The sequence below is a fragment of the Pseudophryne corroboree genome, chromosome 6 (genome assembly GCF_028390025.1).
Source record: "Pseudophryne corroboree isolate aPseCor3 chromosome 6, aPseCor3.hap2, whole genome shotgun sequence".
Classification (NCBI taxonomy): Eukaryota; Metazoa; Chordata; class Amphibia; order Anura; family Myobatrachidae; genus Pseudophryne; species Pseudophryne corroboree.
Window position 1 is genome coordinate 271,951,235 of NC_086449.1, and position 25,486 is coordinate 271,976,720.

The following is a 25,486-nucleotide window of genomic DNA, read 5'->3' on the forward strand; positions in this document are numbered from 1 at the left end:
TTAGGGCAAGAGGGAGTCCTTCTCTCAGCGGACAGCTTATTGTTGGAGGCTTATAGGTAGTGGTACTGGGATTACCGCTGCAATGTGACATAAAAATTTCAGTGGCAGACATTTTGTTTTTTTTGGATAGGCGTGCTTTTACAGTGGACAGGCCCCTCTGTGGGGAATTACAGCCTAAACAGAAACAGAGGCTTAGTTACAGTTAATGGTACTGGCTTTGTGATTAGTAAACTTTACAAGGCTCTTTACAAAAGATCTTTCTAAAATAAAGTAATTAAGAGTTTTTATGTTTTTCTTCAAAGGGGACTCTGCTGACAGGTCCTGAGGAAGAGGAGCAACAGACTTTCCACAACTCATGCTGTTTCAACAGTTGTTGGTGTGGGGGTTGTAAAAGTCAGGCTGGTTAAAAGAACAAATGTATTCCTTAATCTGTAATATAATTCCAGCTGTGTAACTCACAATTTCTCATTGCTCCCTACATCCCTACAGTCTTTCTCTTCCTATTCTAATAGGGTGAAAGTACTGCTGCTTGGTGTATGTGTAAGTTTTTAACATGTCTAAAGCACCAACCAAGACCACAAATATTGTTATGTATGCTCAAAATGTGAAAAAAGAGCCCTAATGTTGGCAGCTCCGGGGTGTGCGACACATGTTTGGGAGTGGACGCTCAGCCTGGGAGCAGTGGTTTGTCCGGGTCATGGGAAAGTGCCCTGGCATGTATTTCAAAGGCGATGGCTGAATCCTGCAAGCAACATTTAAAATGGACTGCGGGTTTTTCCGAAACCACGGAGGAATTCCTAATTAGTTAATCCATCTGCATAGGTAGAAAGAAATGTGCGCAAAGCTGTAAAGAGACCCCTCCCTCTCTTGCAGGAAGTGGAGGAGGGTCTCATAGATGATGAGGGGGAGTCGGGGGAAGCGTTATCCGATGTCGGTCCTCAGGAGGAGGATACTGTGGTCAAGGGACTAGGATCCCTTATTAAAGAGGTAAAACAGGTCCTTAACTTCAAAGAAGAGGAGGTTAAGAAACCTGAGGTCTTTGATTTATTTGAGTCTCAGAAAGCGCAAACAGCAGTATTTCCAATTCCTCAGACTCTCCAGGATCAGATGGGGGAGGCATGGAAGCAGCCAGATAGACGTTTCCAAAAAGTTTGCGACTAATTACCCACTGCCCAAAGGGGTCATGTCTAAGTGGGAGGTCCCGCCGATAGTGAATACCTCCCTGGCTAGACTGTCGAAGAAGACAATCTTACCTATACCAAACGGGACAACACTAAAGGATGTGTCAGATCGTAAGCTGGATTCAGCACTAAAATCTATTTTTGTGGCTGCAGGAGCTTCACAAAGACCTACGATTACCAGTGCTTGGGTAAATAAGGCCATTGTAGCATGGGCTGGTCAAATTGTTCAGGCAGTGGCGGAAGAGAACAGCCAGGAAGAAATAGTTCGACTAGCGGAGCATATCCGGGAGTTGGCCACATACATTTGCCAAGCTACTAAGGTTGCTAACAGGATAGCATAACACATCTCGGCTTCGGCTATATTGGCCAGAAGGATTCTGTGGCTCAGGGACTGGCAAGTGTATTCTGATTCCAAGAAGGTAGTGGAGGCGATCCCCTTTGTAGGGGAGACTTTATTTGGTCCAGAATCCAGAACTGGACAAGTGGATTTCGCAAGCAACAGCAGGAAAATCTATTTTTCTGTCTACCACATATCCTAGCACTACGCCACCGGTCAAAAGAACTTACTCGGGTCCGGTGTTCAATTAATTTAGATCTCAATCCTTTTGAACTAGAGGAAGAGGTTTTGCAAATCAAGCTCATGGAAACGGAGGTAGAGGCCGTTCCCAGTCCACAACCTGAAAACAGGACCCTAAGCCTGCTGACAAGACCTTGGGTCTCCTATGGTGGGTGCACGGTTGGAAAGGTTTCAGGACACCTGGGCCAAAACCTCACCAGAAATCTGGATCAACAATATTACCAAGGGTTACAAAATAGAATTCTGAACCGACCTCACAGTCTGTTCTTTACGACATGCCTTCCTCTGTGCCCTCAAAAGGCAAAAACATTAGACACGGCTATTCGAAAGTTACTTCAGACGGAAGTAATTATGCCTGTCCCGACTTCTCAAAGAGGAATGGGTTTTATTCAAATCTTTTTGTAGTGCCAAAACCGGATGGGTCTGTAAGGCCAATCCTCAATTTAAAAGTGTTAAATCAATTTTTGACGATTTATAGATTCAAGATGGAATCCATAGTCCGCTATTGCCAGACTGGAGCAACGGGAGTTGATGGTGTCGATGGACATAAAGGATGCATACCACCATGTCCCAATATGAACCCCGCACCAAGCCTATTTACGGTTTGCAGTGGGCAAGACTCATTACCAGTTCAGAGCTCTGCCGTTCAGCCTATCTTCAGCCCCGAGGATCTTCACAAAGATAATGGCAGTCATGGTAGCGAAATTGAGATCATTAGGGATCACGATAATACCGTATCTGGACGACCTTCTTATCAAGGCTCCCTCTCAGGACCAGTTGATCCGGGATGCTCAGATCAGTCATCGGTTTCTGATTCAACATAAATTTCAAGAAATCCAATCTGCAACCGACGCAGGGGATTAAATTCCTAGGTCTCATTTTAGATAGGATACAGCTGAAGGTGTTTCTCCCAGAAGACAATATTCGAGACATCAAGGAAGTGGTACGTCAGGTTCTTCAGAACCAGACGGTGTCTCTGCATCTTTGTGTATGGCTTCTATGAAAGATGGTGGCATCCTTCGAAGCAATCCAATACAGCAGACTACATTCTAGACCCTTTCAGCTGAATAAGATTGCTCGGGGGGCAGGCATGCATTTACTTCTTCACCAAAGGATTCACTTGTCGAGCCAGGCCAGGACCTCGTTAATTTGGTGGACGGTCCACAGGAACCTAGCAGCGGCAAAGAGGTTTAAAATCTGGGATTGGAAATTTTGACAACAGATGCCAGCCTTAGAGGATGGGGAGCAGTAATGGACAGCCAACAGTTTCAGGGAAGATGGTCAACACGAGACCAATCTCCCAATAACTGTGCTGGAGCTAAGAGCCATTTACAATGCACTTCTTCTGGCGGAGGACCTAGTATGAACTCAGTACGTGCGCGTGTAGTCGGACAATGTGACGGCGACAGCATACATAAACCGTCAGGGAGCAACAAGAAGCCGCATGACTTTAAAAGAGGCCACAAAGATTCTGTCTGACAGAAAAGCGCAACATAATCCTGTTGGCAGTCTCCATTCCAGGAGTGGAAAAGTGGGAAGCAAGACTACCCCAATCATCAGGATATGCATCCTGGGGAGTGGTGTTTACACCCCCAGGTATTTGAGGCAGTAGTACGATGGTGGGGTCTACCGCAGATCGATCTAATGGCCTCTCGGAACAACCATTAGCTGCCAAGATATGTGGCCAGGAAGCGGGATCCAGCAGCAGAGGCGGTGGACGCGCTGGCGATTTCCTGGGCGTACGAACTAGTGTACATCTCCCCGCCGTTTCACCTTTTACCAAGAGTGTTAGAAAAGGTCAAACGGGAAAGAGCATGGGTGATTTTAATAGCTCCAGATTGGCCTCGCAGGAGTTGGTACTTTGATCTGAGGGGACTCCTGGCGGAAGATCATTGGACACTTCCACAGAGGGAGGATCTGTTGTCACAAGGCCCATTCCTTCACCCAGATCTGAATCGTCAACGTTTGACGGCGTAGTTCTTGAAACCAGGATACTAAGAGACAGAGGTAGGTATCCCGAAATCGGCTATTCCTACCATGTTAGCTGCAAGGAAGCCAGTCACTGTAGCACACTACTATAGAATCTGGTAGAAGTACATGGACTGGTGCCAGTCTAAGGGTTGGAATCCCAGAGAGTGCCGCCGTACTAGACTTTTGAGGTTTCTCCAAAATGGTTTGAATGGTGGTTTGAGGTTGGGATCCTTGAATGTCCAGGACTCGGCCCTCTCTATCCTTTTTCAGCAACATCTGGGGTCCTTGCAGGAGGTTCAAACATTTTTGCAGGGCGTGTTGAGAATACAACCACCTTTTGTCCTCCCACAGCCCCTAAATTTGGTGTTCGAATTTTTTAGATCGACAGTTTTTGGAAGAGGCAGATTTGAAATACTTGTAGCCCTGCTCCTAGCTTTAGCGTCAGCAAGGAGGGTCTCAGAGTTAGGGACTCTGGGGGTAATTCAGAGTTGATCGCAGCAGCAAATTTGTTAGCAGTTGGGCAAAACCATGTGCACTTCAGGGGGGCAGATATAACATTTGCAGAGAGAGTTAGAGTTGGGTGGGTTATTTTGTTTCTGTGCAGGGTAAATACTGGCTGCTTTATTTTTACACTGCAATTTAGATTTCGGTTTGAACACACCCCACCCAAATCTGACTCTCTCTGCACATGTTATATCTGTCCCCCTGCAGTGCACATGTTTTTGCCCAACTGCTAACAAATTTGCTGCTGCGATCAACTCTGAAGTAGGCCCTCTGTCATGTAGAAGTCCTTTCTTAGTTTTTCATGAAGACAGAGCGGAGCTCCGTACAAAAGCAGAGTTTTTACCTACGGTGGTAACTGGTTTCCATATAAACCAACCGATTGTGGTGCCCTCCTTCTGGGGATTGGTGGACGGGGACTTGGCCTTGGATGTGGTCAGAGCCTTACGGGTATACGTACAGGCTACAAATTCTATTAGGAAGTCAGACTCTTTGTCTTGTATGATGGTCCCAGGAAGGGCTGGCCTGCTTCGAAACAAACTTTGGCCAGATGGCTACGATTAACTATAAAGCAGGCATATCACTCTAGTGGTAAGAGAGTTCCATTTCGGGTAGGTGCTCTTACTACCAAATCAGTGGGTGCTTCATGGGCTGCTGCTAGAGGAGCCTCCACTACCCAAGTTTGCAGAGCTGCAATGTGGTCATCAGCACACACGTTCACTCGCTTCTACAAGATTGATACGTTTGCATCTAGAGATGCAAGGTTTGGAAATTTGGTTCTTCAGGCTTCGGACAGCACTCCCGCCCATGGGAGTGTCTTTGGGACGTTCCCAGCTTTCTGAGATCTCCAGTGTCCCCTAGTGGAAGAAAGAGAAAAGAGGATTTTCTCTGAATCCATTCGGGGACACTGGACGCCCGCCTCGGTGCTGTCAGCCTGCGTATTCTTGTTAAACTTCGTTCAAACGGTTTTTATTGTTATGTTCATAGATTTTAGTTGTTGTTTGTTTGACGTGTTGGTACAGTTGGTTCCTTGCCGTATGGCTTTGATTTTTCATGTTCCCTCTTCTCTCTGTCAGTTTTTCAAACTGGAGGTATTTAGGGAGCGTGAAGGGGAAGGAGCCAGCTGTGCATAATTTTTTTTATTATATTGTGCTACCTCCGGTCTGCATCCCCCCCCCCCCCCCCCCCACCCACCCCATCCCAGCTGTCTGAGATCTCCAGTGTCCCCGAGTGGAATCAGAGAAATGGATTTATCTGTACCAAAACTTTTTTTTTTTTTTACATTCATGTCTGGAAATACCTGAATCTTATGAAGAATATATGTAAAGAGAGACTACAAACTTTACACTTATGCATCTTTCCACAGACTAACTTTCCTGAAATGATGAACAGATACAAGCAGTTGCTAACCTACATCCGTAGCGCTGTCACCAGAAACTACTCAGAGAAATCTATCAACTCTATCCTTGACTACATCTCCACTTCTAAACAGGTCTGGCTTCTAGTTTACTATGCTCATGGTTTGCACTGTCCTGCTGACTTAATCAAGCCTGTTATCAATCTGTAAGGTCCGGGATTTAAAACTGGCCAGTGGTTGTGAAAATGATGGCAGTGTAAGTTATGAAAGAAATTTAAACCTAACATATAAGGAACATTTTGACAGCTGCTTCTGTGTTAAGCAAAAATTGCAACACACAGTGTAATAGGGAATGCAGGGAAGGCTAACGTGTGTGTGTGTGTGTGTGTGTGTGTGTGTGTGTGTGTGTGTGTGTTTTATTCAGTTGAACTTAAATTGATTGCAGTGTAACTTACCAAAGCTTTAGGAGCAAGCAGCTGAGGTAGAATAAGAGGCAATCATGGTTGGCATTGTGTAATTGGAACGACATGTAAAGCTGGCTATACACTTTTTAAAGTTTTATGTCCAACCAACCAATTGAGAATTGACCATTTGACACCTACAGTGGAAAATGGACAAAACATTTAGATAAATTGGCTATATTCGTTTGATTTAACCATTTAATTTGAACAACCATTTTGGTGTGTTTTCTGGTGTTTGTGTGCAAATGGTCTGTTGTCATTTGCTGCCATCCATTACTAGATTTTCGTTCCAACCAGTGAATTGGTTGAGAGGTAGGACAGAGAATCTTAAAGGTCTTACACAATGTGCGAATCTGCCTAAAGGCCAATTTTGACTTTGCGATTTCCCTTGAACGCCCTGGAGCCCAGAACACCCGATATTGACTATATACATGGTGCAATTTTTGCCATGTACAATTTTGACTATACTAGATTGTACACTTTCTAGTCAAAATTGACCTGCCTGCACAGTCTACTTTTTTCTTGCTCTACCGACCCCGCGGGATTGTGTACTGGCATCGCAAGCTGTATACACACGGTGCGATATGTACTTTGTTTTCTACCGATATGGACTATATAGTTCATATCGCACTGTGTGCATGCTGCTTTAGGGTGAAATTCAATTTCCACGGTACCTTACCATGGCTAATTGATCTCCCGGGGCTATCCAGTTACCCCAATGCCAGCACTTGTTGGGATTTTTTTTTCCTCTTCAGGACATTCTGAAGTCCAGAAAACAAATCACAGATAAGTAACCTGTTTTCACAGACAAGATTGCGAAAACACATAGGATCCGGGACACGTTCCTGGACCTATGTGTTTTCAACCAAAAACGGGTGAATTTCTGAGTGAAAAAACGGGCTTCAATTGAATTGTCTTTCTGTCAATCAGGTTTTTATTGACCGAAAAATGTTAAGGTATAATTGAATTCCCCCTGTTAAGGTGCATAGCCAGCTTAAGAAGGGATGTGGATCCCATTAAAAATCACTAGCAATGAATCTTTAGAGTAGGAAAACAAAAGTACTGTGTAGGTGCAAGTATGAGTAAATCATACTAAATAAATCAGATGCTTGTACAGCTGTATACGGTAGTGAGCTCTATTATCCAAGAAAATGCAAATGTAAAAACAGCATTGAGGTATCAGATAATGGTTTTAATACAGGGTTAAATTACCCTGAATACTTTCGTTTTCAAAAATTCAAATATTATAACACACATTTCGCAATAGTTTGGATATAGAAACATATATATCCATAATATGCCGACACTCCCTTAATAGAATCAACTTGCTCTGGTGCATCCATTCAAGAAATCCATAAGTCCATATTAGAAAGTCATTAGTAATGCAAAATACATTGTGTATTGGTCTGGACAAGTACTTTTGGCGTCACACACCTGTCCTCGGGACCACATTTTTATTAAGTACATTCATCTATACATTTACTGAGTGCCAATATTAACTTTATGGCTTGTACCTATAATAGTGAAAGAGACATTCTTAAGATGTGATGTCCACAGGTGCTCCCGGGCGCCTACATCAAATACATCATGTATAATGGTGTCTACAAAACTCCACTGGTGATATGAATGAATAAAACATGTACAACCCCTTGTCTGATGTAGAGTGTCCACTCTTCAAAGTCCACAACTCCTCCTCACAGCGTGTGTCACACAACACGGCATATGCAACAGAGGGGAGAAGGAAACCACATGTGTCGTACAGTATTATTTAATAACCTATACACACATAAAATGGGACAACAAGCATAGATGACATAAAAGGGGAAAAAGCTGAAATGGTAAAATATCCCATGCGTGGGAGCCACAGTGGAATAATGCGAAACAATTACCGGGGTATTGGAGAACCCACAAAAAGTTCTCAGATAAGTTCTTTAAAGTCCAGAAGCCGCCCGGGCCGCGAACCGGAATGGCCCCCGATCTCTGTATCGCAAAAACTATGCTGTCCACGACAGCATCTGGAAGGAGTTTTTGCGATACAGTTTTTATGTCATCTATGTTTGTTGTCCCATTTTATGTGTGTATATGTTATTAAATAATACTGTACGACACATGTGGTTTCCTTCTCCCCTCTGTTGCATATGCCGTGTTGTGTGACACACGCTGTGAGGAGGAGTTGTGGACTTTGAAGAGTGGACACTCTACATCAGACAAGGGGTTGTATATGTTTATTCATTCATATCACCAGTGGAGTTTTGTAGACACCATAATACATGATGTATTTGATGTAGGCGCCCGGGAGCACCTGTGGTCATAACTTTCTTTTACTTAAATTTACCTTGTTGTGTTTTGGGGAGACATCACCTTCTTTGGCCACGGGAGCTGTAAGGCAGCCTTGTGAAGTATTTTGCGCAACACGAGGGATGGTTGGACAGAACTTTTCTTTGTTGGTATTAAGATGTGATGTAGTCAATATACCGGCTGTCGGGATCCCAGCGTTCAGGATTCCGACACCGGAATACCGACAGCCGGTAAAATGCCGGTGGTTGGAATACCGACCGCTGTCCGGTATTCCCACTCTGGTGGTGGGTCTACGCCACCACCTGAGGGAGAATAGAACCCATGGCGAGTGCAGCTTGCCACCGGGCCCGAATCGTGGCAAGCCCGTGCGGGGAGACTCTGCACTCGCTGCCTGTATTACGGCTGGCAGGATGCCACTGTCCGGATCCTGACAGCCGGCATCCCGTCACCCGGGATATCATACTGAACCCCTTTTGATATAGCCTACCGCCCTTGTCCCATTATGAAGCATGGTAACTGATAGATGATTTGGGGAAATCTAGTACGATGGGGTATCGACGAGGTCCAAAGGAGCCGGTGCACTTAAATTTCTTCAACTGGGTGTGCTGGCTCCTCCCCTTTATGCCTTCTCCCACAGGCTGTTTAAAAAAAAGTGCCCTCAGGAGAGGATGCACACTCTGGGAGCTCCAGAGGGTTTTCTTCAGTTTCTCTTAAAACTTTTATTATTTTCGGTATGCTGTTTGGGCAACTGCATACCTGCACCGTGGGAGAAAGGGGGGGGGGGGGGCGGTCACCGGCCTTGCGAGGTGTCGGACACTTCCCCGCTGCAGGACCACCGTCCTGAGAGGTGGTTGTACAGGGGGCACTGCGCCTTGGCTGTCTCAATCGCAGCGCGCCGCACACCCCTAACAATAGCCTGAAGGTGACGATAGTGGCGAGTATAAACCAGGGGCCTCCTGGGTCAAGGTGCGGCTGACACACAGGGGAGACATACGGGACCCTCCTGGGGTGGGGGACCCGCTATAGCCCCCTGTGTACACTGGCTAGCGGTGGCTTAAACTAACACTTGTGTGATGTTTTAAGCTGTTTAGGAGACATTGCCAGTATCTAAAAAAACTTTGTAGCTCCGTGCCATGGGGGGAAGGGGGGTACGGAGCTACCTCAAAGCGGGTCCAGCGGCGTTTGGCACCTTCCTCTGCTTACAGCTGCAGCGGCAGACACACTCTGCTCCTCCAGACTCTCAGGAAATGCTGTAAAACTGGTACAGGGTGTAGCAGGGGTGTGGTATTGAAAGTCGACCGTAACTAGGTCGACAATGTCTAGGTCGACCTCTATTGGTCGACAGTAGCTAGGTCGACAGGGTGTCTAGGTCGACAGGGTCTTTAGGTCGACAGGTCGACGTGAGTTTTTAATGTTATTTTGGTGTCGTTTTCTTCGTAGAGTGACCGGGAACCCCAATTAGTGCACCGCGTCCCCTCGCATGGCTCGCTTCGCTCGCCATGCTTCGGGCATGGTTCCTTCGCTCGGCACAGATTACCGTTCCAATCGTAGTCCACGTGGATCGTTAAGTATGAAAAGGTTCAAAAAAAAGAAAAAAATTGCGAAAAACTCATGTGGACCTTTTGACATGTCGACCTAAAGACCCTGTCGACCTAGACACCCTGTCGACCTAGTGACTGTCGACCAATAGTGGTCGACCTAGACATTGTCGACCTAGTTACGGTCGACTTTCAGTCCGGATCCCGTGTAGCAGAGGGGGAGAGCCGCTATTGAGCACAATCTGTGTCCTGTAAAGGACAGTAATCATAGGTGTTTCACCTTGTAATATCAATTTGCAGCCTCTCTGGGGCTGTTTAGCTTGGGTGTGCTGGTCCCTTCCTTTTGTCTCCCTTTCACATACAGTAAGGGCAGGCTTGCTAATTTATTACTTGTCTATGTGTATGAAAGTGTGATTTTCTCTGACCATGGTAAAACACAATTTATGCAGTGTGTGTCACACCAGATTCTCTCCCTCAACATCTGATTCTGTATCCTGTGAACAATGCAGCCAATTTTCACAACTCAGTGAGGGGGCTGGGTGGGAGGGTCAAGAGCTTTCCTGGCTCGGTGCCATTAAAACTGTGAGCTTTTATTGCTCCATAGCGACTGCACTATCCAACTTCTATCACAACATGGGTGGATTCTCAATTTACAGAAGTCCCACCTGGAGCCACTCAGCGGACCTGTTCCTGGGGATGTTGCTGGATACAGTGGCCCAGAAAATGTTTCTCCCAGAGGAAAAAGCGAGAACACTTCCGGAGATGGTACGCAGGGTTCTCCAACCTGCTTGAATATCCATCCAATTTTGCATAAGATTGTTGGGGAAGATGGTAGCCTCGTGCGATCCAATATGGAAGGTTAAATGCCAGAACATTTCAATTGGATCTCCTGAGCAAGTGGTCTGGATCACATCTTCAGATGCACCGGATAATACAGCTGTCACCTCAGACCAGGATTTCCCTCCTGTGGTGGCTGCAGTCTTCAAATCTACTGGAAGGCCAAAGTTTCTGGATTCAGGATTGGATCCTACTCACGACGGATGCGAGTCTCAGAGGATGGGGAGCTGTCACCCAAGGGGCTCAGTTCCAGGGCAGGTGGTCAGCCCACGAAGCCCTCCTTCCGATCAACATTCTGGAACTTAAGGCGATCTACAATGCTCTGGTTCAGGCCTCTCCTTTACTCAGGGATCACGCGATCCAGGTACAGTCGGTCAACGCCACAGCAGTGGCATACATCAATCGGCAAGGAGGGACCAAGAGCAGGGCCTGCATGCGAGAGGTGTTAAGGATACTCCTCTGGGCAGAAAGAAATGCAAGAGCGATGTCCGCAATCTTCATTCCGGGTTTAGACAACTGGAAAGCAGACTTCCTGAGTTGTTGCGATCTCCACCGGGGAAAGTGGGGGCTTCACCATCAGGTGTTTCAGCAGATCATCGACTGGTGGGGCTGTCCAAAAATAGACATGATGGCTTCTCGACTCAACAAGAAGCTTTGTTGGTATTGCGCACGGCACCCTGGGATTTGAATGGAGTGTTGGAATTTCTACAGTCCTCCTGGTTTGAACCTCTGATGACGGTAGAAGACAAGTACCTCACGTGGAAGACGGTGATGTTATTGGCCCTGGCTTCTGCTGGGTGTGTCTCGGAATTGGGGGCCTTATCGTGTAAAAGTACCTACCTGGTCTTTTACGAGGACAGAGCGGAGCTCAGGACTAGGCAGCAGTTCCTGCCGAAGGTCATCTCTGCATTCCACTTGAATCAACCTATTGTGGTTCCGTTAAGTACTGGCACTTCTGCTCCTCCGGAGGCATTGGATGCTGTGCCAGCCTTGAAGATCTATGTCAAGAGAACGGCTTGGATCAGAAAGACTGATTACTTGTTCGCGCTATATGATGCGCATAAAAAAGGTTGTCCTGCTTCTAAGCAGTCCATTGCTAGTTGGCTTAGGCTTACTATCCAACAGGCCTATGTGTCGGCAGACTTGCCTGTTCCACAATCTCTGAAGGCCCACTCTACAAGATCAGTGGGGTCTTCCTAGGTGGCCGCCCGTGTAGTCTCGGCGTTGCAACTATGCCGAGCTGCTACCTGGTCGGGGAAGAACGCCTTTATGAAGTTCTACAGGTTTGATACCTTGGCCAAAGAGGATTCCCAGTTTGGGCAGGCGGCGCTGCAGACGCCTCCGCACATTCCCGCCCATTCTAGATTTCCCCAATATCCCTTATGGATGCTAGAGAAAATAGGATTTAATTACCTACCGGTAAAACCTTTTCTCGTAGTCCATAAGGGATATTGGGCGCTCGCCTCAGTGCGTTGACTTTTCTGCAGGTTGTCTCTTATATGGTTACCTGTTCAGTTGTTGCTGTTTTGTTACTAGCCGTTGCTGGTTGTTTTATGTTAGTGGTGTGCTGGTTTATAAATCTCACCGCTCGTTGTTATGATGTTCCTTCTCTCAAGTATGTCCTTTCTCCTTCGGGCACTGTTTTACCTGTAACTGCCTGTGGTAGCGGGGCATAGAGGGGAGGCGCCAGCACACCCAGTTGAAGAAAGTTAAAGTGCACCGGCTCCTTTGGATCCCATCTATACACCATCGTACTAGATTTCCCCAATATCCCTTATGGACTACAAGAAAAGGATTTACTGGTAGTTAATTAAAATCCTATTTCTCTGACGTCCTAAGTGGATGCTGGGACTCCGTAAGGACCATGGGGAATAGCGGCTCCGCAGGAGACTGGGCACAACTATAAAGAAAGCTTTAGGTCTAACTGGTGTGCACTGGCTCCTCCCACTATGACCCTCCTCCAGACTTCAGTTAGAATCTTGTGCCCGGCTGAGCTGGATGCACACTAGGGGCTCTCCTGAGCTCCTAGAAAGAAAGTATATTTAGGTTTTTTATTTTACAGTGAGATCTGCTGGCAACAGACTCACTGCAGCGAGGGACTAAGGGGAGAAGAAGCGAACCTACCTAACAGGTGTTAGTTTGGGCTTCTTAGGCTACTGGACACCATTAGCTCCAGAGGGATCGACCGCAGGACCCGACCTTGGTGTTCGTTCCCGGAGCCGCGCCGCCGGCCCCCTTACAGAGCCAGAAGCATGAAGAGGTCCGGAAAATCGTCGGCAGAAGACTTCAGTCTTCACCAAGGTAGCGCACAGCACTGCAGCTGTGCGCCATTGCTCCTCATGTACACCTCACACTCCGGTCACTGATGGGTGCAGGGCGCTGGGGGGGGGGGGCGCCCTGAGGGCAATATATGACACCTTGGCTGGCAAATCTACATCATATATAGTCCCATTTATAGTGGGATCCCTGTGTTATATAGCGCTCTGGTGTGTGCTGGCATACTCTCTCTCTGTCTCCCAAAGGGCTTTGTGGGGTCCTGTCCTCTGTCAGAGCATTCCCTGTGTGTTTGCGATGTGTCGGTACGGCTGTGTCGACATGTTTGATGAGGAGGCTTATGTGGAGGCGGAGCAGATGCCTGTAAATGTGATGTCACCCCCTGCGGGGTCGACACCTGAGTGGATGGTGCTGTGGAAGGAATTACGCGACAGTGTCGACTCCTTGCATAAAAGGTTTGACGACATACCTAATGTAGGACAGCCGGCTTCTCAGCCTGTGCCTGCCCAGGCGTCTCAAAAGCCATCAGGGGCTCTAAAACGCCCGCTACCTCAGATGGCAGACACAGATGTCGACACGGATACTGACTCCAGTGTCGACGACGATGAGACTAATGTTACTTCCAGTAGGGCCACACGTTACATGATTGAGGCAATGAAAAATGTGTTGCACATTTCTGATGTTACCCCCGGTACCACAAAAAAGGGTATAATGTTTGGAGAGAAAAAACTACCAGTAGCTTTTCCTCCATCTGAGGAGTTAAATGAAGTGTGTCAAGAAGCGTGGGCTTCCCCTGATAAAAAGCTGGTAATTTCTAAGAGGTTACTAATGGCGTACCCTTTCCCGCCAGAGGATAGGTCACGCTGGGAAACATCCCCTAGGGTGGATAAAGCGCTCACACGCTTGTCAAAGAAGGTGGCACTACCGTCTCCGGATACGGCCGCCCTGAAGGAATCTGCTGATAGAAAGCAGGAGGCTATCCTGAAATCTATATATACACACACAGTGGTTATACTGAGACCGGCTATTGCTTCAGCCTGGATGTGCAGTGCTGCTGCTGCATGGTCAGATTCCCTGTCAGAAAATATAGATACCCTAGACAGGGACACTATATTGCTAACCGTAGAGCATATAAAAGACGCACTTTTATACATGAGGGATGCACAGAGGGATATTTGCCGGCTGGCATCCAAAATTCGTGCAATGTCCATTTCTGCCAGGAGAGGGTTATGGACCCGTCAGTGGACAGGAGATGCAGATTCCAAAAGACACATGGAAGTTCTGCCTTATAAGGGTGAGGAGTTGTTCGGGGATGGTCTCTCGGACCTCGTTTCCACAGCAACAGCTGGGAAGTCTACATTTTTACCCCATGTTCCCTCACAGCCAAAGAAAGCACCGTATTATCAGGTACAGTCCTTTCGGCCCAATAGGGGCAAGCGGGTTAAAGGCGCGTCCTTTCTGCCCAGAGGCAGAGGTAGGGGAAAGAAGCTGCAGCATACAGCCAGTTCCCAGGAGCAAAAGTCCTCCCCCGCTTCCTCTAAGTCCACAGCATGACGCTGGGGCTCCACAGGCGGAGCCAGGTACGGTTGGGGCCCGTCTCAAATATTTCAGCAATCAGTGGGCTCGCTCACGGGTGGATCCCTGGATTTTTCAGATAGTATCTCAGGGGTACAAGCTGGAATTCGAGACGTCTCCTCCCCGCCGTTTCCTCAAATCTGCCTTGCCAACCACTCCCTCAGGCAGGGAGGCAGTGTTACAGGCAATTCACAAGCTGTATTCACAACAGGTGATAGTAAAGGTACCCCTACTTCAACAAGGAAGGGGTTACTATTCCACAATGTTTGTGGTACCGAAACCGGACGGTTCGGTGAGACCCATTTTAAATTTGAAATCCTTGAACACATATATAAAAAAAATCAAGTTCAAGATGGAATCGCTCAGGGCGGTTATTGCAAGCCTGGACGAGGGGGATTACATGGTATCACTGGACATCAAGGATGCTTACCTGCATGTCCCCATTTACCATCCTCACCAGGAGTACCTCAGATTTGTGGTACAGGATTGTCATTACCAATTCCAGACGTTGCCGTTCGGTCTATCCACGGCTCCGAGGGTCTTTACCAAGGTAATGGCCGAAATGATGATACTCCTTCGAAAGAAGGGAGTTTTAATTATCCCGTACTTGGACGATCTCCTGATAAAGGCGAGGTCCAGAGAGCAGTTGTTGGTCAGGGTAGCACTATCTCGGGAAGTGCTACAACAGCACGGCTGGATTCCAAACATTCCAAAGTCACAGCTGGTCCCTACGACACGTCTACTGTTCCTGGGGATGGTTCTGGACACAGAACAGAAAAAAGTGTTTCTCCCGGAGGAGAAGGCCAAGGAGCTGTCATCTCTAGTCAGAGGCCTCCTAAAACCAAAACAGGTGTCGGTGCATCACTGCACGCGGATCCTGGGAAAAATGGTAGCTTCCTACGAAGCGATTCCATTCGGCAGGTTTCATGCAAGAACCTTTCAGTGGGACCTGTTGGACAAGTGGTCCGGATCGCATCTTCAGATGCATCGACTGATAACCCTGTCTCCAAGGACAAGGGTGTCTCTGCTGTGGTGGCTGCAGAGTGCTCATCTTCAAGAGGGCCGCAGATTCGGCATACAGGACTGGGTCCTGGTGACCACGGATGCCAGCCTTCGAGGCTGGGGGGCAGTCACACAGGGAAGAAACTTCCAAGGACTATGGCCAAGTCAGGAGACTTCCCTGCACATAAATATTCTGGAACTAAGGGCCATTTACAATGCCCTAAGTCAGGCAAAACCCCTGCTTCAAAACCAGCCGGTACTGATCCAGTCAGACAACATCACGGCGGTCGCCCATGTAAACCGACAGGGCGGCACGAGAAGCAGGACGGCAATGGCAGAAGCCACAAGGATTCTCCGATGGGCAGAAAATCACGTGTTACCACTGTCAGCAGTGTTCATTCCGGGAGTGGACAACTGGGAAGCAGACTTCCTCAGCAGGCACGACCTCCACCCGGGAGAGTGGGGACTTCATCCAGAAGTCTTCCAAATGATTGTAAACCGTTGGGAAAGGCCACAGGTGGACATGATGGCGTCCTAAACAAAAAGCTAGAAAAGTATTGCGCCAGGTCAAGAGACCCGCAGGCGATAGCTGTGGACGCTCTAGTGACACCGTGGGTGTACCGGTCGGTTTATGTGTTCCATCCTCTTCCTCTCATACCAAAGGTACTGAGGATAATACGGAGAAGAGGAGTAAGAACTATACTCATTGTTCCGGATTGGCCAAGAAGAGCTTGGTACCCGGAACTTCAAGAAATGATCTCAGAGGACCCATGGCCTCTACCGCTCAGACAAGACCTGCTGGTGCAGGGGCCCTGTCTGTTCCAAGACTTACCGCGGCTGCGTTTGACGGCATGGCGGTTGAACACCGGATCCTGAAGGAAAAGGGCATTCCGGAGGAAGTCATTCCTACGCTGATTAAGGCTAGGAAAGAAGTAACCGCAAACCATTATCACCGCATATGGCGAAAATATGTTGCGTGGTGTGAGGCCAGGAAGGCCCCCAACGGAGGAATTTCAGCTGGGCCGTTTCCTGCACTTCCTACAGTCAGGGGTGACTATGGGCTTTAAATTGGGTTCCATTAAGGTCCAGATTTCGGCTCTATCGATTTTCTTCCAGAGAGAACTGGCTTCACTACCTGAAGTTCAGACTTTTGTTAAGGGAGTGCTGCATATTCAGCCCCCTTTTGTGCCTCCAGTGGCACCTTGGGATCTCAACGTGGTGTTGGATTTCCTAAAGTCACATTGGTTTGAGCCACTGAAAACCGTGGATTTGAAATATCTCACGTGGAAAGTGGTCATGTTGTTGGCCTTGGCTTCGGCCAGGCGTGTATCAGAATTGGCAGCTTTGTCATGTAAAAGCCCTTATCTGATTTTCCATATGGATAGGGCAGAATTGCGGACTCGTCCCCAGTTTCTCCCTAAAGTGGTATCAGCGTTTCATCTGAACCAACCTATTGTGGTGCCTGTGGCTACAAAAGACTTGGAGGCTTCCAAGTTGTTGGACGTAGTCAGGGCCCTGAAAATATATGTTTCCAGGACAGCTGGAGTCAGAAAGACTGACTCGCTATTTATCCTGTATGCGCCCAACAAGTTGGGTGCACCAGCTTCAAAGCAGACTATTGCTCGCTGGATCTGTAGTACGATTCAGCTTGCACATTCTGCGGCTGGACTGCCGCATCCTAAATCAGTGAAAGCCCATTCCACGAGGAAGGTGGGCTCTTCTTGGGCGGCTGCCCGAGGGGTCTCGGCTCTTCAACTTTGCCGAGCAGCTACTTGGTCGGGGTCAAACTCGTTTGCTAAATTCTACAAGTTTGACACCCTGGCTGAGGAGGACCTAGAGTTTGCCCATTCGGTGCTGCAGAGTCATCCGCACTCTCCCGCCCGTTTGGGAGCTTTGGTATAATCCCCATGGTCCTTACGGAGTCCCAGCATCCACTTAGGACGTCAGAGAAAATAAGAATTTACTCACCGGTAATTCTATTTCTCGTAGTCCGTAGTGGATGCTGGGCGCCCATCCCAAGTGCGGATTGTCTGCAATACTTGTACATAGTTATTGCTTAACTAAAGGGTTATTGTTGAGCCATCTGTTGAGAGGCTCAGTTGTTATCATGCTGTTAACTGGGTATTGTATCACGAGTTATACGGTGTGATTGGTGTGGCTGGTATGAGTCTTACCCGGGATTCAAAATCCTTCCTTCTTGTGTTAGCTCTTCCGGGCACAGTATCCTAACTGAAGTCTGGAGGAGGGTCATAATGGGAGGAGCCAGTGCATACCAGTTAGACCTAAAGCTTTCTTTATAGTTGTGCCCAGTCTCCTGCGGAGCCGCTATTCCCCATGGTCCTTACGGAGTCCCAGCATCCACTACGGACTACGAGAAATAGAATTACCGGTGAGTAAATTTTTTTTTTTCCACACACCTTTAAATTCGCTGCTGACACTTTATATTTTTACTTTCCCAAGATGGACCTTTTGCAGGAGTTTTATGAAACAACGCTTGAAGCTCTGAAGGATGCAAAGAATGATCGGTTGTGGTTTAAAACTAACACAAAGGTGATGTGTATTTGACATATAGTTGTTATAAATAAATTGAGGTGACAAAGTGTGAGAATACATTTTTAATAGTGATGAGCGGGTTCGGTTCCTCGGAAACGGAACCCCCCCGAACTTCACCCATTTTTCACGGGTCCGAGGCATACTCGGATTCTCCCGTATGGCTCGGTTAACCCGAGCGCGCCCGAACGTCATCATCCCGCTGTCGGATTCTCGCGAGATTCGGATTCTATATAAGCCGCGCGTCGCCGCCATTTTCACTCGTGCATTGGAAATGTTAGGGAGAGGACGTGGCTGGCATCCTCTCAGTTTATTAATCTTGAATTCTTGATGCAAAAATATTTGTGCTTATTGCTTAATTGTGGGGACTGGGGAGCAGCTGTATTATATAGGAGGAGTACAGTGCAGAGTTTTGCTGACAGTGACCACCAGTATACGTTGTCTGCCTGAAAAACACTCCATATCTGTGCTCAGTGTGCTGCATGTATCTGTGCTCACACTGCTTAATTGTGGGGACTGGGGAGCAGCTGTATTATATAGGAGGAGTACAGTGCAGAGTTTTGCGGACAGTGACCACCAGTATACGTTGTCTGCCTGAAAAACACTCCATATCTGTGCTCAGTGTGCTGCATATATCTGTGCTCACACTGCTTTATTGTGGGGACTGGGGACCACCAGTATATTATTTCTCTGACGTCCTAAGTGGATGCTGGGGACTCCGTCAGGACCATGGGGAATAGCGGCTCCGCAGGAGACAGGGCACAAAAGTAAAAGCTTTAGGATCAGGTGGTGTGCACTGGCTCCTCCCCCTATGACCCTCCTCCAAGCCTCAGTTAGGTTTTTGTGCCCGGCCGAGAAGGGTGCAATCTAGGTGGCTCTCCTAAAGAGCTGCTTAGAGTAAAAGTTTTGTTAGGTTTTTTATTTTCAGTGAGTCCTGCTGGCAACAGGCTCACTGCAACGAGGGACTTAGGGGAGAAGAAGTGAACTCACCTGCGTGCAGGATGGATTGGCTTCTTAGGCTACTGGACACTAGCTCCAGAGGGACGATCACAGGTACAGCCTGGATGGTCACCGGAGCCGCGCCGCCGACCCCCTTGCAGATGCTGAAGAGAGAAGAGGTCCAGAAATCGGCGGCTGAAGACTTCCCAGTCTTCTTAAGGTAGCGCACAGCACTGCAGCTGTGTGCCATTGCTCTCAGCACACTTCACACCAACGGTCACTGAGGGTGCAGGGCGCTGGGGGGGCGCCCTGGGCAGCAATGAAAGTACCTATGCTGGCAAAAAATACATCACATATAGCCTCTGGGGCTATATGGATGTATTTAACCCCTGCCAGGTTGTCAGAAAAACGGGAGAAGAAGCCCGCCGAAAAGGGGGCGGGGCCTATTCTCCTCAGCACACAGCGCCATTTTCCCTCACAGAACTGCTGGTGGGAAGGCTCCCAGGCTCTCCCCTGCACTGCACTACAGAAACAGGGTTAAAACAGAGAGGGGGGGCACTTATTTGGCGATATTATTATATATTAAGATGCTATAAGGGAAAACACTTATATAAGGTTGTCCCTGTATAATTATAGCGTTTTGGTGTGTGCTGGCAAACTCTCCCTCTGTCTCCCCAAAGGGCTAGTGGGGTCCTGTCCTCTATCAGAGCATTCCCTGTGTGTGTGCTGTGTGTCGGTACGTGTGTGTCGACATGTATGAGGACGATGTTGGTGAGGAGGCGGAGCAATTGCCTGTAATGGTGATGTCACTCTCTAGGGAGTCGACACCGGAATGGATGGCTTATTCAGAGAATTACGTGATAATGTCAACACGCTGCAAGGTCGGTTGACGACATGAGACGGCCGGCAAACCAATTAGTACCTGTCCAGGCGTCTCAAACACCGTCAGGGGCTTTAAAACGCCCATTTACCTCAGTCGGTCGACACAGACACGGACACTGACTCCAGTGTCGACGGTGAAGAAACAAACGTATTTTCCATTAGGGCCACACGTTACATGTTAAGGGCAATGAAGGAGGTGTTACATGTTTCTGATACTACAAGTACCACAAAAAAGGGTATTATGTGGGGTGTGAAAAAACTACCTGTAGTTTTTCCTGAATCAGATAAATTAAATGAAGTGTGTGATGATGCGTGGGTTTCCCCCGATAGAAACACCCCTTAGGGTGGATAAGGCGCTCACACGCTTATCAAAACAAGTGGCGTTACCGTCTCCAGATACGGCCGCCCTCAAGGAGCCAGCTGATAGGAGGCTGGAAAATATCCTAAAAAGTATATACACACATACTGGTGTTATACTGCGACCAGCGATCGCCTCAGCCTGGATGTGCAGCGCTGGGGTGGCTTGGTCGGATTCCCTGACTGAAAATATTGATACCCTTGACAGGGACAGTATTTTATTGACTATAGAGCATTTAAAGGATGCATTTCTATATATGCGAGATGCACAGAGGGATATTTGCACTCTGGCATCAAGAGTAAGTGCGATGTCCATATCTGCCAGAAGATGTTTATCGGCACGACAGTGGTCAGGTGATGCAGATTCCAAACGGCACATGGAAGTATTGCCGTATAAAGGGGAGGAGTTATTTGGGGTCGGTCCATCGGACCTGGTGGCCAAGGCAACAGCTGGAAAATCCACCTTTTTTACCCCAAGTCACATCTCAGCAGAAAAAGACACCGTCTTTTCAGCCTCAGTCCTTTCGTCCCCATAAGGGCAAGCGGGCAAAAGGCCAGTCATATCTGCCCAGGGATAGAGGAAAGGGAAGAAGACTGCGGCAGGCAGCCCATTCCCAGGAACAGAAGCCCTCCACCGCTTCTGCCAAGTCCTCAGCATGACGCTGGGGCCGTACAAGCGGACTCAGGTGCGGTGGGGGGTCGTCTCAAGAGTTTCAGCGCATAGTGGGCTCACTCGCAAGTGGACCCCTGGATCCTACAAGTAGTATCCCAGGGGTACAGATTGGAAATTCGAGACGTCTCCCCCTCGCAGGCTCCTGAAGTCTGCTTTACCAACGTCTCCCTCCGACAGGGAGGCAGTATTGGAAACAATTCACAAGCTGTATTCCCAGCAGGTGATAATCAAAGTACCCCTCCTACAACAAGGAAAGGGGTATTATTCCACACTATATTGTGGTACTGAAGCCAGACGGCTCGGTGAGACCTATTCTAAATCTGAAATCTTTGAACACTTACATACAAAGGTTCAAATCAAGATGGAGTCACTCAGAGCAGTGATAGCGAACCAGGAAGAAGGGGACTATATGGTGTCCCTGGACATCAAGGATGCTTACCTCCATGTCCCAAATTGCCCTTCTCACCAAGGGTACCTCAGGTTCGTGGTACAGAACTGTCACTATCAGTTTCAGACGCTGCCGTTTGGATTGTCCACTGCACCCCGGGTCTTTACCAAGGTAATGACCGAAATGATGATTCTTCTTCAAAGAAAAGGCGTCTTAATTATCCCTTACTTGGACGATCTCCTGATAAGGGCAAGGTCCAGAGAACAGTTGAAGGTCGGAGTAGCACTATCTCAAGTAGTTCTACGACAGCACGGGTGGATTCTAAATATTCCAAAATCGCAGCCGTTTCCGACGACACGTCTGTTGTTCCTAGGGATGATTCTGGACACAGTCCAGAAAAAGGTGTTTCTCCCGGAGGAGAAAGCCAGGGAGTTATCCGAGCTAGTCAGGAACCTCCTAAAACCAGGAAAAGTGTCAGTGCATCATTGCACAAGGGTCCTGGGAAAAATGGTGGCTTCTTACGAAGCGATTCCATTCGGCAGATTCCACGCAAGAACTTTTCAGTGGGATCTGCTGGACAAATGGTCCGGATCGCATCTTCAGATGCATCAGCGGATAACCCTATCTCCAAGGACAAGGGTGTCTCTCCTGTGGTGGTTACAGAGTGCTCATCTTCTAGAGGGCCGCAGATTCGGCATTCAGGATTGGATGCTGGTGACCACGGATGCCAGCCTGAGAGGCTGGGGAGCAGTCACACAGGGAAAAAATTTCCAGGGAGTGTGATCAAGTCTGGAGACTTCTCTCCACATAAATATACTGGAGCTAAGGGCAATTTACAATGCTCTAAGCTTAGCAAGACCTCTGCTTCAAGGTCAGCCGGTATTGATCCAGTGGGACAACATCACGGCAGTCGCCCACGTAAACAGACAGGGCGGCACAAGAAGCAGGAGGGCAATGGCAGAAACTGCAAGGATTCTTCGCTGGGCGGAAAATCATGTGATAGCACTGTCAGCAGTGTTCATTCCGGGAGTGGACAACTGGGAAGCAAACTTCCTCAGCAGGCACGACCTCCACCCGGGAGAGTGGGGACTTCATCCAGAAGTCTTCCACATGATTGTGAACCGTTGGGAAAGACCAAAGGTGGACATGATGGCGTCCCGCCTGAACAAAAAAAAAAAAAAAAAAAAACTGGACAGGTATTGCGCCAGGTCAAGAGACCCTCAGGCAATAGCTGTGGTCGTTCTGGTAACACCGTGGGTGTACCAGTCGGTGTATGTGTTCCCTCCTCTGCTTCTCATACCCAAGGTATTGAGAATTATAAGACGTAGAGGAGTAAGAACTATACTCGTGGCTCCGGATTGGCCAAGAAGGACTTGCTACCCGGAACTTCAAGAGATGCTCACAGAGGACTCATGGCCTCTGCCGCTAAGAAGGGACTTGCTTCAGCAAGTACCATGTCTGTTCCAAGACTTACTGCGGCTGCGTTTGACGGCAGGGCGGTTGAACGCCGGATCCTAAGGGAAAAAGGCATTCCGGAAGAGGTCATTCCTACCCTGGTCAAAGCCAGGAAGGAGGTGACCGCACAACATTATCACCACATGTGGCGAAAATATGTTGCGTGGTGTGAGGCCAGGAAGGCCCCACGAAGAAATTTCAACTCGGTCGATTCCTGCATTTCCTGCAAACAGGAGTGTCTATGGGCCTAAAATTGGGGTCCATTAAGGTTCAAATTTCGGCCCTGTCGATTTTCTTCCAGAAAGAATTGGCTTCAGTTCCTGAAGTCCAGAAGTTTGTCAGGGGAGTACTGCATATACAACCCCTTTTGTGCCTCCAGTGGCACTGTGGGATCTCAATGTAGTTCTGGGATTCCTCAAATCACATTGGTTTAAACCGCTCAAATCTGTGGATTTGAAATATCTCACATGGAAAGTGACCATGCTGTTGGCCCTGGCCTCGGCCAGGCGAGTGTCAGAATTGGCGGCTTTGTCTCACAAAAGCCCATATCTGATTGTCCATTCGGACAGGGCAGAGCTGCGGACTCGTCCCCGGTTTCTCCCTAAGGTGGTGTCAGTGTTTCACCTGAACCAGCTTATTGTGGTACCTGCGGCTACTAGGGACTTGGAGGACTCCAAGTTGCTAGATGTTGTCAGGGCCCTGAAAATATAAGTTTCCAGGACGGCTGGAGTCAGGAAAATTGACTTGCTGTTATCCTGTATGCACCCAACAAACTGGGTGCTCTTGCTTCTAAGCAGACGATTGCTAGTTGGATGTGTAGTACAATTCAGCTTGCACATTCTGTGGCAGGCCTGCCACAGCCAAAATATGTAAATGCCCATTCCACAAGGAAGGTGGGCTCATCTTGGGCGGCTGCCCGAGGGGTCTCGGCTTTACAACTTTGCCGAGCTGCTACTTGGTCAGGGGCACACCCTGGCTGAGGAGGACCTGGAGTTCTCTCATTCGGTGCTGCAGAGTCATCCGCACTCTCCCGCCCGTTTGGGAGCTTTGGTATAATCCCCATGGTCCTGACGGAGTCCCCAGCATCCACTTAGGACGTCAGAGAAAATAAGAATTTACTTACCGATAATTCTATTTCTCGTAGTCCGTAGTGGATGCTGGGCGCCCATCCCAAGTGCGGATTGTCTGCAATACTTGTACATAGTTATTGTTACAAAAATTGGGTTATTATTGTTGTGAGCCATCTTTTCAGAGGCTCCGCTGTTATCATGCTGTTAACTGGGTTCAGATCACAGGTTGTACAGTGTGATTGGTGTGGCTGGTATGAGTCTTACCCGGGATTCAAAATCCTTCCTTATTGTGTACGCTCGTCCGGGCACAGTATCCTAACTGAGGCTTGGAGGAGGGTCATAGGGGGAGGAGCCAGTGCACACCACCTGATCCTAAAGCTTTTACTTTTGTGCCCTGTCTCCTGCGGAGCCGCTATTCCCCATGGTCCTGACGGAGTCCCCAGCATCCACTACGGACTACGAGAAATAGAATTATCGGTAAGTAAATTCTTATTATAGGAGGAGTACAGTGCAGAGTTTTGCTGACAGTGACCACCAGTTTACGTTGTCTGCCTGAAAAACACTCCATATCTGTGCTCAGTGTGCTGCATATATCTGTGCTCACACTGCTTTATTGTGGGGACTGGGGACCACCAGTATATTATATAGGAGGAGTACAGTGCAGAGTTTTGCTGACAGTGACCACCAGTATACGTTGTCTGCCTGAAAAACACTCCATATCTGTGCTCAGTGTGCTGCATATATCTGTGCTCACACTGCTTTATTGTGGGGACTGGGGACCACCAGTATATTATATAGGAGGAGTACAGTGCAGAGTTTTGCTGACCAGTGCACACGAGTATACGTTGTCTGCCTGAAAAACACTCCATATCTGTGCTCAGTGTGCTGTATATATCTGTGCTCACACTGCTTTATTGTGGGGACTGGGGACCACCAGTATATTATATAGGAGGAGTACAGTGCAGAGTTTTGCTGACAGTGACCACCAGTATATATAGCAGTACGGTACGGAAGGCCACTGCTCTACCTACCTCTGTGTCGCCAAGTATACTATCCATCCATACCTGTGGTGCATTTCAGTTGTGCGCAGTATATATAGTAGTAGGCCATTGCTATTGATACTGGCATATAATTCCACACATTTAAAAATGGAGAACAAAAATGTGGAGGTTAAAATAGGGAAAGATCAAGATCCACTTCCACCTCGTGCTGAAGCTGCTGCCACTAGTCATAGCCGAGACGATGAAATGCCATCAACGTCGTCTGCCAAGGCCGATGCCCAATGTCATAGTAGAGAGCATGTAAAATCCAAAAAACAAAAGTTCAGTAAAATGACCCAAAAATCAAAATTGAAAGCGTCTGATGAGAAGCGTAAACTTGCCAATATGCCATTTACGACACGGAGTGGCAAGGAACGGCTGAGGCCCTGGCCTATGTTCATGGCTAGTGGTTCAGATTCACATGAGGATGGAAGCACTCATCCTCTCGCTAGAAAAATGAAAAGACTTAAGCTGGCCAAAGCACAGCAAAGAACTGTGCGTTCTTCTAAATCACAAATCCCCAAGGAGAGTCCAATTGTGTCGGTTGCGATGCCTGACCT

General features: G+C 48.0%; 1 protein-coding gene across 2 annotated transcripts in view; it reads left to right on the top strand.

The window, feature by feature from the left end:
• Nucleotides 1–25,486, top strand: part of COPS2 (COP9 signalosome subunit 2) — a 176,038-nt gene that overhangs the window by 57,215 nt on the left and 93,337 nt on the right. For both annotated transcript variants that reach the window (XM_063926036.1, XM_063926037.1), the window contains exons 4-5: nucleotides 5,597–5,722; nucleotides 18,033–18,122. In XM_063926036.1, the coding sequence (XP_063782106.1) occupies nucleotides 5,597–5,722; nucleotides 18,033–18,122 (216 nt within the window). The remainder of the gene's footprint in view (nucleotides 1–5,596; nucleotides 5,723–18,032; nucleotides 18,123–25,486) is intronic.